The sequence below is a fragment of the Heterocephalus glaber genome, unplaced genomic scaffold, assembly GCF_053883595.1.
Source record: "Heterocephalus glaber isolate CG9 unplaced genomic scaffold, H.glaber_assembly_v1.0 deba00000621, whole genome shotgun sequence".
NCBI lineage: Eukaryota > Metazoa > Chordata > Mammalia > Rodentia > Bathyergidae > Heterocephalus > Heterocephalus glaber.
Window position 1 is genome coordinate 31,841,816 of NW_028258153.1, and position 19,159 is coordinate 31,860,974.

The 19,159-nt window shown below is 39.6% G+C and overlaps 1 protein-coding gene across 2 annotated transcripts in view; it reads left to right on the top strand.

The window, feature by feature from the left end:
- The window catches only part of Shc3 (SHC adaptor protein 3), a 175,310-nt gene that overhangs the window by 125,263 nt on the left and 30,888 nt on the right, over nucleotides 1-19,159 (top strand). Inside the window, exons 8-11 of one of the 2 annotated variants that reach the window (XM_004851323.4) lie at nucleotides 4,811-4,961; nucleotides 6,173-6,260; nucleotides 9,418-9,576; nucleotides 13,419-13,714. In XM_004851323.4, coding sequence (XP_004851380.1) covers nucleotides 4,811-4,961; nucleotides 6,173-6,260; nucleotides 9,418-9,576; nucleotides 13,419-13,714 — 694 coding nt within the window. The remainder of the gene's footprint in view (nucleotides 1-4,810; nucleotides 4,962-6,172; nucleotides 6,261-9,417; nucleotides 9,577-13,418; nucleotides 13,715-19,159) is intronic. The other variant, XM_021263727.2, reaches the window with a different exon arrangement.

Below are 19,159 nucleotides of genomic sequence, written 5' to 3' on the forward strand. Positions count from 1 at the left end.
TCAACATGGTTTATAATTTTAGGTGTACAAACAAGCCTTACACTTGTTTTGGTAAATTTTTTCTTAAATATTTTATTCTTCTTTGATGCTACAACAAATGGAATTCTTCATTAATTATATTTTTCATTGTTAATATATGAAATAAAAATTATTTTTGTGTTGATTTATAAATTTATTTTTACATATTAATCTTGTATCCATCAGCTTTTTCAATTCACTTATTAGCTCTAACAGCTTCTTTGTGGATCCTTTAAGATATTTTTCATCTTCCATTCTCATATGGATGTCTTTATTTCTTTTTATTATCTCATCTCTTGGGCCAGAACCTCCAATAGAGACAAGAAGGAACTTCTTTGATATGTCCCTAATCTTAACAGGAAAGAATTTAGTTTTTGCCATTAGCTATGATATTAGCTTTGGGCTTTTCACAGATGCTTTTACCAGAAGTGCCTCTGAATCTCCAGTTGGTTGAATATTTTATCATGTAAAAATGGTGGATTTTTTTCAAATGATTTGTCTGTATATATTGAAGTAATTATGTGGTATTACTTTTTTATCATACTGACATCATATAGTACTTTGATTTTTCTGTGGTACCTAGGATTGAACGCAGGGACCTTTGTACTCAGCTAAATCCCCAGCACTTCTTATAAATTTTTATTTTGAGACACAATCTTGCTAGATTGCTTAGTTACCTATGCAGGTCACAAACTGGTGATTCTTGCATCTCAGCCTCCCAGAGTGCTGAGTGAACAGGCATGCACCACCGCACTCAGGTTACATTAGTTGATTTTTCATGTTGGACCAACTTTGCATTCCTAAGGTAAATCCCACTTTGTCATCATGTATAATTCTTTATATGTTTCCAAATTTGGTTGACCAGGATTTTATTGAGAATTTTTTCATCCATATTCATAAGAGATATTGATGTGCAGTTTTCTTTTCTTTTGGTGTCTTTGTCTAGTTTTGCTATCAGGGTATTACTGGTTTCTAGATTGAGTTTGGAGGTATTGCTTTCTCTACGATTTTTCAGAAGAGTTTGTGAAGAACTGCTGTTTATTTTCCTATAAATGTTAGAACCTAGTAGGAAGCCATATGATCCTGAGCTTTTCTTGGAGGGTAAGTTTTTTTTTATTTCAAACTCTTGACTTGTTACAGTCCTAATCAGATTTTCTACTTTTTCTTGAATCAGTTTTGGTAGTTTGAGTCTTTCTAGGATTGTTTCCATACTACCTAATATTTAATTTGTTGGCATACAATTGTTCATAGTTTCTCATATACTTGCTTTTTATTTTTGTGTGGTTGGTAGTAATGCTTTTTGTAATTTGAGATTTCTTATTTCTTGGTCAGTCTAGCCAGAGATTTGACAATTTTGTTGATCTTTGCAAGAATCAATGCGTGGTTTCATTAATTTTCCCTATTATTTTTCTATTGCCAATTTTATATATTTCCACTTTAATTATATTTTCTCTCTTTTGCTTCCTTTAGGCATAGTTTACTCTTCTTTTTCTAATTTCTTGTGGTAGATGATTGGTTTTGATTTGAGATCTTTCTTTTTTCATTGGGTATTTTATTGGATAAGTGTTTCTCTCTAAGCATTTTTTCTTACTTTATTCCACAAGTTTTGGTATGTTGTTTTAAATTTCATTCATCTCAAAGAAATTTCTAATTTCCTTCATGATCTCTTTATTGATCTATATTTAGCAATAGGTTAATTTCTACATTTTGTGAATCCTGAAAAATTCCTTCTGGTATTGATTTCATTATTATCTGAAAATATACTTTGTATAATTTCAGTCTTTTAAAATTTTTGAGTCCTATATCATGGGTTAACATATATGTGTGATCTATCCTGGAGAACGTTCCGTTTGTACTCAGAAGAATTTTTATTAGGCTATTTTTTAGGTGGAGTGTTCGGTAGATGTTCCTTAGGTCTAGTTGGTTCATTGTTTTGTTAAAACTTCTGTTTCCAGTTCTGATGTCTAGTTGTTTTAGCTATTGTTGAAAGCGGCATTCGTGTCTCAAAGTATTATTGTTGACTTGTCTATTATCGTTTTTTTTTTCTAAAGTATATCCCTTATAGAAAACATTGTCTATCATTTTGTCCATTCTGTCAACCCCTGGCATTCATTGGAAGTGTTTAAAGCTTTATATTTAATGCAAGTACTGTTAAGTTAGGATTTTCTCCTGCCATTGGGTAATTTTTTTCTTCAAATGTTTGAATTTTCTTCATTATTGTGTCTTCAAATACTTTTTTTTGCCCTTCTCTGTCTCTCTTTTCCTTTGGGGACCCAATTATGTATATGTTCCTGTGTCTTACAAGTCTCTGAGGCTCTGTTCATCTTTCTTAGTTATTTTCTCTTTCTGTTCCTCTGACTAGTTAATCTCAATTGACCTGTCTTTAAGTTCTGTCATTATTTCTTCTGCCAGTGCAAACTTACTATTAAGATTCTTAAATAAATTTTTAAACAACTCAGTTATTAGAATTTTCAACTCTAAAATTTTTATTTGGCTCTAAAATTATTTCTATGTCTATATTGATATTCTCTATTTTATGAGGCATCATTCTCATGTTTAGTTTTTTAGACCTTGTTTCTTTAGTTCTTTGAACATACTTAGAGTAGTTAATTTAGAGATTTTGTTTACTAACTTCAAATTCTGAGTTTTCTCAGCGACATTGTCCATTGATTGATTATCCTTTCTTGTTTATATATTTCATTTTTTTTTCTGAAACTGGAAATTCTATTTATTTATTTATTTATTTTGGTACTGAGGATGGAACTCGGGACCTTGCACTTGCACGGGAGGCTCCAGAACCACTGAGCTGAATCCCTGGCCCCTGAAACTGGAAATTTAAATAATATAATGTGGTAACTTTGAACAAGAATTCTCCCCTCTTTCATAATTTGTTGTGGTTGTATATTTTAGTGATTTTTCTGAACCAAGATCATAAAATCTATATTCTTTGTCATATATATCTACAGATGGCTCTTCTTGGTTACTCATATTACTTTGCTAATAGTTAGATAAATCGTCCCTTAAATGTCTGGAACTACTAAGTCCCCTGTCATTCCTGAAGGTGGTGGTAGTGTGTGTGTGTGTGTGTGTGTGTGTGTGTGTGTGTGTGTGTGTGTGCTGGGGCACTCTCTCAACATGCAGCCAGTTGACAGCTCTGTGTTGGCCTTCACTTTCTGCTGGTTCAGGATTTCAGGATCATCCAGAGGTGAAAACTTGGGGTCCTCTCATATCTGTCCTGAACAGACACACAACTCAGCATGAACACAGCCCTAGACATTCATGGTGTATGTAGCCTTCCAGCTTCCCGAGAACAGTTTGGAGCTTATTAAAATCTCCACAGAAAACCCATTTCCAGTTTTTTTCTTTTAGGCATCTCCATTAGCCTACTGCATGACCCAAATGTTACCCATTGCTTCAGTGAGCTATAATGTTAAACAATTGCCTCTAATTGTTTTTGACAAATACCTGTAGGGAAGGAAATTTTTTTGTCTCAAAAAAAGCTCAGAGTCAGGTCAAATAAAGATAGCCTTGCCAAACACAAAGAAATGATAAATGTTTAAGGAAAAAGAAATGCTAATTACTCTGATTTTATCATTACATATTGTAGAAATGTATCTGATTATCATACTCTACCCCATAAATATACAGCATTATTATGTATTACTTAAAATAAATTTAATAAGTTGAGTCTTTCAAGGATGGATCAAAAAAGTGAAATGATGACAGCTCTCTGGGAATGAGGCTTTGAAGTCACCTCAGAGCTGTTCTACTTGCTTCTGTGGACTGTGCACTGATTTTCACTGTGATTGAAGGTTGTCAGTTTCAAGGCTACCATAGGATGGAAAAAAGGCAATTGAAAATGCCACAAAGATACTGTCCTCACACGTTGTTTTAAAATAAACATTTCTGGGTTGCTGTAAGCTTTTGGTTAATTTTCAGGATTCTGAAAAACTTGATTCTGGTCAATGCTTTGCTTTTGTTGCTTTCATGGGAGATAATTTTCAAAGGTCCTTACTCTGCCATTTCCCCTGAGGTCACTCAGTCTTCATTTGAAGTTGATTTTATTTTACATAAATTTCAATACTTGCTGACATGTGTATCTGTACCTTGAGGACTTGGTTTATTTTTAGGCAAAAATTTGTTTTTGTCAGTTAAAATGTGCTTTACAAAAAGGGCTTGTCTTGCATCTGACTGGAATTTCCCACTGGGTAGAACACTGAGTAGGGCAGAGATTTTGGTGAAACCACTCCTCTGATTTTCATGTGCTCAAGAGATAAAATGGCAGAGTGGCAGAGCCTAAACTCTCTTTTCTTGGTAATCAGTACTATGTTATTTCATTTTTCATTACCATAACAATATACCTGAGGCAAGCTAACTTTATAAAGAAAGGATGTTTGTTTAGCCCACCGTTTTGAGGTGCCAGGGCATAGTGTTGGCATGCACTCAGCTCTGATGAGGATCCTTCTGGCCACATCACAGCATTGGTGGGAACATGTAAAAGTGAGATAACCTCTTGAAAGAGGAAACCAGAGAAGACTTGGGTCCCTTAGTGCCTTCTAAGGATATGCCATCAACTACCTATGAACTCCTACTAGGCTTCATCTCTCAAAGTCCCCCCCCCCCCCGCAACACTGCCACCCTAGGGACCAAGCTGACAACAGAGGAATCTTTGGTGGGTATGGGGAGTGCCACACTTAAGCATATCTGAACCATAACAGTTACTGATGTTAGATTTTCTGGGTTTGCCTGCAAGCTCAACTTTTGCTAAAAGCCCTTGAAAATCTTTTAACAGAATGCAGAGTCTGGATGAGCCCTGGACTGAAGAGGAGGGAGAAGGCCCAGACCACCCATACTACAACAGCATTCCCAGCAAGATGCCTCCTCCAGGGGGGTTTCTTGATGCTCGACTGAAAACCAGACCCCATCCTCCTGATTCAGCCCAAGTAAGTCTCATGCCTTTCTCCCTGGATGGAGGCTCTCTGAACTTCATTGCATTTTCTTCAGTTTTATTTCAGGCTGACATTCCATTTAATTTTTGACACAACCACACAAACTTTCTTTCATTGGAATTCACAAAGCACACAAATAAGAGAGGCTTTTGTTTAATATCACAATGCATCAGCCAAGTGCCTTAGGGTTATATTGTAAATCTTAAAATACAAGTCTGAGGAGTCCTCTCAACCCTAGTACATATCCCATAATATTGTACTCTTAATGAGAAGACGAGGAATTTCAAGATTTTTTAAAGCCCTCTGAAAAGGGCTTTTAAATTATGAGAATGCATTTCTCTATTTTCTTCATTCCCTTCCAGCTAAAAAATTTCCCTTTAACTCAAAATTTCTATCTAACTTTATGATATCTCTATCTTGTTATATGATTAATTTTTTCCTTTTTTGTGATGCTGGGAATTGAACCCAGAGCCTCATGCATGCTAGACAAGCACTTTACCCCAGCCCTAGAAACTTTTTAACAGTGCCTTCTTATGCAAATATTAATTGCATCAATAAAAATGACAAAATAACATTGAAATAAGAGATCTGACAGAGGGAATTTCCTGGCTTCGTGGGGTGGACTCCCTTGAGTGTAAATGACTGTGGGTGTGTGTTGGTGGGAAAAGGGTGATGGTTCACAGATACTATAGTTGAAGGTCACTTTAGGGTATTTTGAGTGAAGTGACTACTTATGGAAGGACTCACTTTATGGTCACAGATAGGTCATGGGCATCATGTAAAACAGGAGCAGCATATGGGATTTGATGAGAAAGCTGCTTTTCCCTTGCACCCACACAAACTTATTTGTTAAATTTTAATGTGAACTGTGAGGCATGAGGAGAAAAGTGGGTATAATAGGATGCAATCAGCCCATCAGTATCACATCTAATTTTGGGGGGGGGGTACTGGGGATTGAACCGAGGGTCTTTGTATTGAGCTACATCCCCAGCCCTTTTAAAATTTTTATTTTTGAGACAGAGTCTCCCTAAGTTGCTAAATTGCCCAGGCTGGGCTCCAACCTGTGATCTTCCTGTCTCAGCCTTCCAGAGTGCTGGGATTACAGGTGTGCATCACTGGGCCTGGTTTACACTATGCCTTTTAAAGACGGGGAATGAAAAGAGGATAATTCTCTTTTGTTTCTTTGTATTTATACCTATCTGTAGTTTGCAGGAAAAGAGCAAACTTATTACCAAGGAAGACATCTGGGAGATGCGTTTGGTGAAGACTGGCCGAAAGCACCCAGCAGGCAAGGTGAGACTCACAAAACACATCTGGAACAAGGGAGGTGCTCACCAGTGGGTTACCTCTTCCTGTGAGCAACACCTTGGGCGCCTGGGAATATGTGCTGTGGAACCCTGATGAGACCATGGAGACACAGCAATGTGGCTCCTGTGCTTCCCAAGGCACCAGTCAGTTCACACCAGTCAGCATTAAAGTCCTTCTGCACCCTGGAGGCTGACCTCCTACAGCCTCCTCTGCCCTGGTGCAGGGTTGCTGAGGAACTGATAATCCCCCGCACCTGCACTCATTTCAAAGTGGAGTTGGAAAGGCAGCTCTCAAGTGTGTTTTATCCCAAAGAGCTCTGAGCTCCGCCGGCAGGCGAGCCCCAGTGCCTCCACAGGAAATTGTTACCTTTCCTTCCTTGTCTCGCCCCTCTTCCTTCCCTCCACCCCCAGCTCAGGGGTAGCATTAGGAGGAGTTTAGACACCTTCCTCAGCTGGGGTGATAGCAGAAGCGGTGCCAGGGATGGGAGTCCCTCCTAGGCCCTGAGCATGTTAGCACGACACATCCATGTCTTAGCAAATTGAACAACACACTTATCACAGGCTAAAAATAACTTAGATTGAAGTATCTAATTAGGTGGAACTATATCTAGTTTAGATATAGATATCTAAAAGTTATTTAGATATATTCACATATAACTATAAAGTTTACTTACAATTATCTAAAACTATTAACTGTTCACATAAGCCTTCATTTTCTAGTTATTAATATACAAATAAGTGTATGCCTTCATTTCTCTTTCCTCCCTCATTTCTTCCCTCCTTCTCTCCTTCCTTTTTCTCCTTCCTCCCTTCCATTGATTGATCAATCAATTAATGGAGCCATCCATCCATCTATCCGTCTGTCTAATCTATCCTTTAAAAATTTCTTCTAATTTAAAAATTTCCCCCTTCTCTGAGGGCCTGCTACTAAGTCTGTAAGGTCTGAATGAGGTGGATCCAATGATTCCTCTATGAATATAAATTCAGCCATTTATTGGTTGAACTTTAAGTTTTATCCCTTCATTATAGAGCATTTGTGCCAATGAGCGTATAACAGTAAGTTTCTCAAATTTTCTCCGTGTGAAAGAATGTCATGTCTTGTTTTTCCCAGCTGAAGAAAGACCCCAATACTAGTCCAGGAAATGAAATGTAAGGCCTGACTAAAGCCATGTGGCTTTGCCTCAAAATTGGCTAGAAAGAGCAAATCAAAGATTTATTTTTACTGCAGGTATTTTTTTTCACCCTGAGCTATTCACCTCTGTCCTGCATACATTTAAATGAATTCATATAACATATGCATGCATAGATATAATTGTTAGAGACTAACGAGGGCACATTATTTCTGCTAGATATTTACTTTATTATAAATTATGTCAGGCTTATTTAAAAAGTTCTTTTTTTGGTATATTTTCAAGTTACTGCACCCAGGTCTAGGACACAGAACTCAGCAGACTCACCAGAACAAATGACCCCTGGCCAGAATGTGAGACTCATAACTCTCAATAGGTTTCAAATCCTTATTGGAAAACAGTAAATGTTTTTCCATAGAACAAATATTAGCAACACTCATTAATTTGCTAGTAGCCCTTCCTCAGACAAACACGAACTCAAAGTGCCACTGGGACATATACCAATCTGTCTGGCCCAGCACCTGCTGTCATTTGCAGTTGGAAAGACTGGCAAGAAGGTCATTTATGGGCTTTTGATCTTATCCTTTTTGAAATTAGTTTGTGAAATTCTTTTTGAAACATAGGTTTGTTTGCAATATATAGAAACCTGTAAACTGCAAATAGCAGTTGATAAAAAAGGACAGGTGATCGAGAAACAGCCTCTTAAATGTAAATACTGCATGTAAGAAGAAGAGTCAAAACACAGTTCCTGATTCTGCAGGATACGTCCCCAGTGAGAGGGACTAGAACAATACCTCACTGTCTCATAAACTGGCTGGGAGTTGGTGGCATGCTGGCAGACATCCAGCAACAGGCTCTTGGGGAAGATTTTTAAAAAGCTGCAAACTGACTCTTGCCAGCTCTGCTGTGACATATCACCACCCCTGGGGTATGAAATGCACTCTCTTTCCAGAAATGTACATGTCCTGGGGCATTCTCCTGGAGATGCTTATGTAAGTGGCTTGGAGACAGAGCTCAAATAGAATGAATGATCCAAGCAGGCATTCTTGGGCAACACCTTTTGTTCCACGTCTGGGGGACAGAACAGTCAGTACCCTAAGTCTGGCCTTAGAACCCCTTCAGCCAGCTAAGAAGTCCCACGGGGAAGCTCACTGCCTCAGAGGAGAGACTTCTCCACCCTGAGCCTACCCTAGACTCCCGTCAGGGCAGCAGCTGTGCTCTGTGGGGAAGGTGTCTCCGTGCTTAGGAGATGGTCCGGAATTCATAAAGCATTCATTAACATGTAACAAAAGAGCCGGGAAACTAAGGCTTATGGGTCCTCTGCTCAGTCATTGGATCCTGGAGTATTTGGAAAGGAAGAGAAGAACGGACCATCTTCTGCCTGCTAGCAAGGTCCTGGGGCATTGTGGCCCAGAATCTTTGGCAAGGCTTCTAACCAGCATGGTGTCCACCCTGACATTGGCTGGGAGGTTCCATTTTGACAGGAAGAACTGGGAAGCATCCTCATCAGGTATCATGTTTAGATAGAAAATGGCCCAGAAAGGCTCAGCTCTTTGGAAGATGATTGGGCAATGCGGGGTATGACTGACCTACTGCTAGTAGGTGGGGTCCAGTCAGAAGAGGTTGTTCACTATGGGTGTGACCTGGAGGGCGTATCTCCCTCCTGGCTTCTCCCTTCCTTTCTGCTTCCTGGTGAGATGTGAACAGCTTTCTCTCTACTCTGCCCCTCTGCCACGCCATCTTGCCTTGGAGCCAGCCAACTATGAACTAAAAACATGAGCCAAAATAAAGCTCTCCTCCTTTAAATTGTGGGTTTGGGGCATTTTGCCCCAGCGACTTGGACAGTGACTAAGACACCAGGACATAGCAGGTATGGGATTAGAAGAGGAAAATGTAACTGATGGGTTTTTCTTGGCAAGAAGAATTTTCTGAGGAGGTTTGCTGGGTTGCCCAATCACAGAAGCCTGAGGGATGTGACCATTCTAAGAATAAAAGGTCATTTTCTTGTTGCAGGGTCCTTGGACATCTACAGCACACCGGAAGGGAAAGCACCTGTGCCCACCCTGGGAGAAGGGCCCACCTATGTCAACACCCAGCACATGCCCCCGCAGGCCCCACCAGCCATGGCCAGCAGCGTGGAGAGCAGCCCACGGAAAGACCTCTTTGACATGAGTAGGCCTCCACCTGTCTCTCATTTTCTTTTCTTCCGAAGTTGCTTTTTACACTTGCAATTACTGAGTTTTCTGCTAGCAGGGTTTTGACTCACAGTGATGATTAGCTGCACTGTTCTGGGCTACAATGGGGATTACACATCCTTTTTTGCAGTCAAGAGGTAGAGCCAACTTCCCTCTCTTTTTGAAGTTGATTTTCCTCTTAAAGACCTGCAAAGATGTATTGAGACAAACAGTCTATACAAACGAGTGTATTCATTTATCTATTTACTTAAATATCAGCATGCTGTCACACAACAACTAATGCACTATTTGCTAAGGATACTAAGATGAAATGACCCATATTCACGCAGCTCCCCACCTACTAAATAAGACCAACATAAATATAAACAAGAAATTGCAACACACTTCTCTTTTATACATGTTCTTTCCCTTCCTCTTTGCTCTCTCATTTTTCTCTCATTCTCTCTTTTCCTCTTCCTGCTCACCAGAATGTATTAACCATTTATCATGTGTCAAATGCTTTTCTGTTTACTGAAGATATACAGGAAAACAAAACAATCCCTACTGTACCGGAATTAAATAAACAACTAACTATTATCAGCTAGTGAGAAGTGCTTTCCCAAGTGATGAAACAGGACAAGGAAAGTGATGGGAATCTACTATAGAAGGCAATACAGTGGCATATGGACCACAGACTTTTGTTTGCCCTGCAGACTGGGAAAATTAAATCATTTGCAAGCTGAAATGGAATGAAAGTGTAAATTGTTTTTTAAAGAATTGGAAGAGCTTCAAAGCTAATGAAATTTTTAATCCCTTGAGAACATGACAGGATGAGGAGGGTGCGAAAGGAGATGAGTACTGAATAAGTTTCTGCTATGTTAGGCACTTGTTATTTTATTAAATTTCCTCAACCACCCTACAGGTAAACATTATAATTATTCTTGCTGTCTTTATTTTATGAAAGTGGAAACAGAATCCTAGAGGTTAAGTGACTTTACCATAAGGCAGCCTTTCTGGTCCAGCACTTGCTCTTCTTATGTGGGTGAAGACAAGGGCATGACACTTGCAGGCAGCATTGTGACAACTGCACTCTGCTCTTCACAGACACTAAGGACTCCCATTTTAACAAAAAGTGCCTGAGCCAGAAGAGCTGTTGAAACTCAATATTTGATGTACATTACAGATCACTTAATCCAATCCCTTCAATTTAAAAAATGTGAAAACAGCTCAAGAACTATGAAGCCATTTTCCCAAGTTGCAGATTGAAGTGGTGGAACTTCAAAGCCTCCACTTCAGTTGTCACGTTATCTTCCAGCTGCAGCCATTTTTCATATATAATTTTGTCATTTTACCAGGCTCCTGAGGAGAGTTGTACAGTACTTGGCTGGGATTTGAGAAAAACAATAGCCAGAGCTACCTTCTGCCCACCAATTAATTTCTACTCCTTCTCTTGAAACCAAAGGAAAGGAGACAGAAAGCAGAAGGGGCCTTAGAGATGCTGGTACCTTTTGAAAATTATGGAAATAGAGCCAGCGCTTTGTTTATCTTGAACCACCAGGACTAAATAATAGCAGTGGTGGTGACAGTGGTGATGATGTAACAAAGAAAATGAGGATGGTGATGGTGGTGGTGATAATGGTGATGACAATGCTGATAGAGATGCTACTGGTGGTGGTAATTGTTGGCTCTGATAATGTTGATGACAAGGGTGATTGGAATATGATGACGATAGTGGTAATGGTACTGCTGGTTCTGATGGAGAGGCTGTCAGGGAAGTGAATGTATGGATGATGGTGTTGGTAGCAAAGATGACGATGGTATAGAAACAGTATTATACAAATTTTCAGTCACTCCAGATAATCAGACAAAAAGAAGGATAAAAGAAATTCTACAAATATAATTTTAGTCAATATTTTTTCACTGGGAAGGGTCTCTTCCCAAGCTTAGCCATCTCTACTGTATCAGAATCACTAACCCTCTTTGGAGAAAAAGAATTTTAAGGGAACTGGGGATTTAGCTCAGTGGCATCACACCTGCCTAGCAAGTGCAAGGTCCTGAGTTCGATCCCTGGTACCAAAAAAAAAAAGAAAAAGAAAAAAGAAAAGAAAAGGAATTTTCAGGATGCACCAGAAAGAAACATGAGTAGGATTTATTAGGTAAAGACAGAGCAAAAGAGCTTATTATGGAGCAAAAGCAAAAATCAGCCCACCAGCAAATGAACCTGGGGAGAGGTTCAAAAAGGGACTCTTTTGTCTAGGGGTCTTTACACCTAAAAATGACTATATCTCAGCCAAGTTGAGCTCAGACTGTGGGGTTACAATCAGGAAAATTTGATGTAGAAGTGGACCTATAGGAGCTTGGGGTATGTAGCAGGTGTACTTTTGCAAGCACCATTAATTGTAACTTTAAGCAGAACAAAGACATTCATTAGAAGGGTATGAATATGTTATATCTGGGCAAGAAAATATCTCCAGGCCAATGAGGCCTTTGTTTGCTGAGCCTCCAGGTGCCTGGCCTTGATCATTGATGGGTCCTTCATCGAATCTTTTTGACTCCCTCTTTGATTTGGCCTTCTCCTGGCTGCCTGTAACTTCCTTGGCCAAGATCCTGCTGGCAGCCTCCGCACATACACAAACTGCCAGACTCCTATGTCTTACTTTCTTAATTGAGTCAATTTATGGCCTTCAGCTGTGTCCTGGAAGTTACAGTCTTCTTATGAAGTATAGTTGTTAGTTATGATTTCTTCATCTCCTTTCTACCTTTTATTTCTTCCATCCAACCAACCGCATTTCTAACCTCTTTTTATCCCCACATCTGTAAAAGATTTAGCAGTTGCCAAAAAGGTCCAAGATGGGTTTCACATGCTCTCTTTTCATCTTCTGCTAACATATACCAAACTGGGATTGTTTTACAGCACTCACTGAATACTTATGGAGTCCAAACTGCATCCTAGGAACAATGTGGGGCTCTAGAGCAGTGGCTCTGCCTGGGGAGAATTTCTGTCTTTGTGGTGCTTGCATCGCAGTAGGTGGGCAGTATAATCCCAAATCATCATCATAATGCCCTATAGTTGCATAGCACTGTGTGTGTTTTTCAGAGTGCTTTGCATATGCTACCTTACTGGAAAACTGAACTTTGAAATTTAATTAAATGTGCTTGGCTACTTCTTCTGCCACTGGTATTCCTTGCTGTTAGAAGAGCAGCCTTGACCATTCACAGATAGCCAACTGTAGGAAGTGTGTTCCAAAGGGGATAAAGCCAAGTTCCATGTCAGGTATTCAAATGAAATCGTGTTGCTATAGGGAAATGGATAAAGTTAAGAGGTGATGGAGCTTCTGGCCTCCAGAAAATCACACAGGAGACACTCAAAAGATTTTAAAATAAACATTCAGTGGGCTGGATTTAGGTTTGGATTAAATCTAAGCTTTGTAGCTTTGTTTTTTCCTCTGGACTTTGTGAGATTTTATTCAGAATTTCCTAAGGAAGCTGGTTGGTGTTCCAAGCATGGGCGATGCTGTGAAATACTCATGGCCTCTTGTGGGTACAATAATGACGTCATTCCCCATAGCTAGGCCATGGGCGTGGCTGAATGCTTGGCACAAATCAGAACTCCCAGCTATTGGGGGGAAAGCAGAATCACTGGAGAGAGACATGCCAAAATTTGGGCAGTGATTTTAAACCTTATTATGCTGACTCTTGTAATCTTACCAGCCAGTCAACATTCTCTAGTTTTACCCCCTCTGGCGGAGGTGCATTTGCAGTTTGCATCTCGTGTATTATATTTTTATGATTTGCTCTTTCTGGGATTGACTTATTGCTGGCCAATGTTGTTGTTGACAGAGCCTTTTGAAGATGCTCTCAAGAACCAGGCCCTGGGGCCCATATTGAGCAAGGCCGCCTCGGTGGAGTGCATCAGCCCTGTCTCACCCAGAGCCCCAGATGCCAAGATACTGGAGGACCTGCAAGCTGAGCCTTGGTACCAGGGGGAAATGAGCAGGAAGGAGGCAGAGGGGCTGCTGGAGAAAGATGGAGACTTCCTGGTCAGAAAGAGCACCACCAACCCCGGCTCCTTCGTTCTCACGGGCATGCACAATGGCCAGGCTAAGCACCTGCTGCTGGTGGACCCTGAAGGAACGGTGAGGCATGGAATGGGGCCTTCTAATCGGCTCCTACCTACCTTGAACCATCTCTATTTACCCTGTGTGCCTGCCAGGGACAGGGCATTTATGCCTTCAGACCAGAGCTAGGCAGCTGTTGTCAGTGGCCAGGGCCACATATGACTCATAAAACTTGGAAAATTATAATGGCCCAGGCTAAAAGTGTTGACTTTCGTGTCCTTTAAGATAAATAAATACAGAAATTTTTACTATATGGAGATTTAAAAACAGTTGGGCCCCTCTCACATATCATATTCAGAAGTACATGTGGTTGGAATTAAAACCTAAATGTGAAAGACAGAACTATAAAGCCATAAAGAGAATTATTAAGACAAAAATCTCTAAAGAGAGAATTTTCTTCCAGATACATTTCCAGTAGACAGGGAAGTACTGGTTCCTGGATTTTTAGAATATATATCAAATTTGTACAAGTTGAATCACTGAGATATTTGTGTCATTTGTAAAATATGATGACCAGTAAGTGAAACCCCCATTAATTAGTCAATTATTTTCCCACTCAGAGAAGTTTTGAGTTTAGCCCTCCCTGGCTGTACAGTTGCATCTGAATAATTCTATGACTGGGGCTGAATGGTCCACCTTCCAGTCCACATATATGCTTTACTTCACCCTGGGAATAGTCCAATAAGTGCTCAGTTTAATAAATGCAATTACATCAATTTAACCATTGAGTAGATCCCATAATTGTTTAAATCTTATCCAGTGAAAACAAAAAAGCAGGGTAGAATTATTTAAACGACTGATAGGAGAAATGAAGCTCGAGTTCCCAGTTGGACTGGAACACAGTTTCTCTGGGTGTGAGTAACAGCACTGTTACCTAGGGGTCTAGACTGAGATGCCCACACACTTCTGCTTGAAATATCAGTGTTGGTCCAGTTTCTTTCTCCTTTCCACTGAAGCAACCACTTCCACATGGGTGGAACCTAATGAACGTGACAACTTCCTTCCAATCTGCCTGCAGTCTATGTATTTCTTTGTTTTAACCCCATCAGGTGCTTTGAGATATGTCAATGGTGCTTTCTGGATATCAGCTCATTACTCCAGAAGGCTGTGTCTTAGATATATTCCCTTGCTCCGCTCTCTGGGGGAGGGTGTCTAAGCTGCTGCAAACCTCATGCATGTTTCTTTCTGTACCCGGGACAGCCTCATAGGGACAGGTGCCAGTAGGGTTTTTTGGCCCCTGGAATTGCACACATTTAGTTTAACAAGGGTTTGCAGTTGCTTCCATGGTAGCTGGACCACGGAGGCCCACGCTAGGAGACCTTGAGGAACCTCACAGCCTTGTTCTTCCTCCACGGTGTTGCTCTAATTTTGCTAATGAGTGGGAGTAAGGAGTGAAGGGAGGTCTGGTGGTCTGATTTCCAACTGTTTGATTGCATGTCATTAGCAGATTAGCAGGTTATATTGGGTAGCTCCTGGAAATTTTATACTCTTATCTTTTCCCCATATTTTTCTTTTGACTTTCTTACTGAGTTTTCTCGTTGAATTTTTTTAGGGGGGTTGTTCTTTTTTGTTGTTGTTATTGTCTTGTTTAGTTATTTGGTAATTTTGTCTGTGATGTTCTTCATCAAATAGCAGTCTTTCTTTGGAGTATAGGCAAATGCATCAGTGTTTCCTTTTCTGGTTTCTGGTTTTGAGTTCTAAATTTTCCTTTATCCATAAATTGCAAATATACTGTATTCTAATATTTTTGTCTATTAATTTATATAGTTTGATCTTTTACAATTAGTTTTTAATTACAGCTGCTGATACTTTTGAATACAATGTGACTTTTTTGTCTCCATATAGTAAGCTCATTTTGGTTTTGTCACTATTTACCAAATTATTCCTTTTTCCTCTGTTCTCAGTGCCCCTTCTATAACATACTGAGTTCTCTGGTCTAGGGTCTGCCTCTGGACTTCTAGTTCTATTCTGTTGGTCTGACTGCTTGTTCCTCATGTGTTCTGTTTTAATCATTAGAGATCTGGAGCTGTCTTAACGTATGGTGATGTGAGTCCTTCCTGTTAATTCTCCTCTACCTAAGTGGTCTTAGCTTTTCTTAACCTTTTATTCTTTCTTTAGTCAGTTTTTCAAGTTACCAAAAACATGCTAAGATTTTGATGGGCTCTGCATTGATTGTATAGATCAGGCTACAGGAAGAGCAGACATTTTTCAATGTTAGATCATCACATTCTTGAACATGGTCCAAGCCTCCACTTGCTTTGTTTTTAAAGTATCTTTTACAGAGTTTTAAAATTTCCTCCAGAAATTTCTTCTGTTTCTTCCTTTAGGCTGTTTCCTAGAGTGTCTGATTTTAGTTCCTGTTGTAAACAGAAAATTATTTAAGTTACTTTTTTTCAACAATGATTGCTGTGGGAAGAGAAATGTGGTGCCTTCATGACCACTGGTGGCCCGCCAAACTATCCTTACACCTGTCCTGGGCCCGCTGTGTGGGGCATCTTCAAACACTGACCAGGAGGGGGTACTCTTATCTGCCCCCTCCTGAAAGGGAAGGTTTCAAGACTCTGTTCCATTAAGAAGGAGGTTTGATCTGGGCATGGTGGTGCATGCTTGTAACCCCAGCACTCAGAAGGTGGAGGCAGGAAGACTGACATGAGTTTGAGGCCAGGCAGGGCTACATAGTGATACCCTGTTTCAAAGAACCAGAAGAAGAAGAGGAAGAGGAAGAGGAAGGAGAAGGAGGAGGAGGAGGAAGAGGAGGAGGAGGAGGAGAAGAGGAGAAGGAAGAGGGAGAAGAGGAGGAAAGGAGGAAGAAAATTGTCCTTTTCAGCTTAAAGGAATTCATTCATTCGTTCATTCATTCAACAAATATATACTGAATGCCAACCAAATCCAGGTATCATTTTTAGCACCTGGTATGTAGGTATGAACCATTTAAAAAGAAAAATTCTGCTCTAGTGGAACTTATATATACATTATTACCTAACTACTTTTATCATATATAGCTATTGAAGTACGTCAAATACCACTGGAGCATCTTTTGAGATAATAATGTGGTTTTTTCTTAAATCTGTTAAAATACAGAGTCACAACAGCAGATTTTTTCTGATGTCACGATCCTATCACAAATGCTACTTTGTATTGACATGTAGTAACTGTGAAATACGTTGTTGGATTTTCTTAAGGATTTTTCGGAGTCTATGTTGCTTTTGCGTGTGTGCCTAGCTGGTCTGGGTATCAAGGTGATGTTCTCATAGTTACTGCTTAGAGTGAGCTAGGCTTACTGCACACCAGAGAGGGCTTATCGGGGGAACTCTGATCTAACTGCTTTATCTCAGATTACCCTAGATACTTTCCATATCTTTATCCTGATTTATTTTTGCTTCAATGCACTTATCACAAACAAGCATTTGTGTTTTTTATGTGTAAAATATCTTAATTTTTTATAATTAATTTTATTGGTACATTTTAGGTATACAACATAAAGATGTTCATCATTGGAAATTTGCACTCTTACATAATCTCTCTTGGTTCTTAGTTTTTCCCCTTCCCCTGCCCTCCCTTCAACCCCTCCATCCCTCCCTATGTACAGAGACTTTGTTTCTATTTTTTCATTTTTTCATATTTTTTCCATTCTCTTTTTTCCTTTTCCCTACCCCTCCCATTCCCCTTCCCCTTTGCCCCTTTTCTTCCTATTTCACATTATCTATTATACCTTTTAGTCCTTATTTACACTTTTAGTTTCTCACACTAGAGAAACTATTCAGTATTTACACATGTGTGTCCTCTTTATTTCACTTAAGAGTATTGCCTCAATGTGCATCCATTTAGCTATAAATGTCTCTAATTTCTCATTTTTTATGGCCGAGTAGTACTCCATTTTATAAAAAAACCTACATTTTCTTTATCCAATCTCCAGTTGATGGGCATTTGGGCTGCTTCCAAGTTTTAGCTATTATAAATTGTGCTGCTATGAACATGGGTGCACATATATCACTGTCGTATGATTCTTTTTTTTTAACTGTATATCCTTTTATTGGCACATTTTAGATATACAATGTAATGACATTCATCATTGGAAATTTGCACCTTTACATACTCTCTTGGTTCTTATTTTTTCCCCATTCCCCTTCCCTCCCTTCAACCCCTCCATCCCTCCCTGTTTACAAAGACTTTGTTTCCATTTTTCCATTTTCTCATATTAATTCAATTCCTTTCCCCTACCCCTCCCACTTCCCCTTCCCCTTTGCCCCTTTTCTTCCTACTTCACATTATCTATTATACCTTTTAGTCCTTATTTACACTTTCAGTTTGCCACACTAGGGAAACTATTTGGTATTTACACGTGTGTTCTGTTTATTTCACTTAAGAGTATCACCTCAATGTACACCCATTTAGCAATAAATCTCTCTAATTTCTCATTTTTTATGGCTGAGTAGTACTCCATTTCATTTTTAAAAAACACCACATTTTCTTTATCCAGTCTCCAGTTGATGGGTAATTGGGCTGTTTCCAAGTTTTAGCTATTACAAATTGTGCTGCTATGAACATGGGTGCACATATATCACTGTGGTATGATTCTTTTAATTCTTTGGGAAAGATATCCAGCAGGGGAATAGCTGGGTCAAATGGGACTTCCAGTCCTAGTTCTTTGAGGTATCTCCAGACTGATTTCCACAGTGGTTACACAAGTCTACACTCCCATCAGCAGTGGAGCAGGGTTCCTCTTTCCCCACAGCCCCACCAGCATTTGTTATTGGTTGATTTCATGATAGCAGCCATTCTTTCTGGAGTGAGATGGAATCTCAGCATTGTTTTCATTTGCATCTCTCGAATGGCCAGTGATGTTGAACATTTTTTCATATGTTTATTTATATTTCTACTTTGTGTGAGAAATGTCTGTTCATTTCAGGTGCCCAGTTTTGGATTGGGTCTTTAAATTTGGGAGGTCTAATTTTTTAAAGTTTTTTATAGATTCGAGATAGTAGACCTTTGTCTGTGGAACAGCAGGTGAAAATTTTTCCCACATTGTGGGTTGTTTCTTCACACTGTTGGTGGTTTCTCTTGCTGTGCAGAAGCTTTTTAATATGAAGCGATCCCATTTGTTGATTGTTTGTGCTGGTTCACAGGCAACTGAGGTTTTGTTCATAAAATCTTTTCCTATACCAATGTCTTCAAGAGTTCTACCTAACCTCTTTTCCAGCCTGTTCAGTGTTTCTGTTTTAATAGTTAGATCTTTAATCCATTTGATTTTAGTTTAGAGCACGGTGAGAGATATAGGTCTAGGTTTAATTTGCTTATTTTTTGCTCCCCCTTCCACTAGACCAGGGGAGCCCATGATAGCTTCACCCCAGGAGATGAGTGGCGGGCTGGTGGGTGAGTGAAGTTTTGTCTGTTTATAGCTGCTCTCATTGCTGGCATCACCACCTGAGCTCTGCTCCTGTCAGATCAGCCTGACACTAGAAT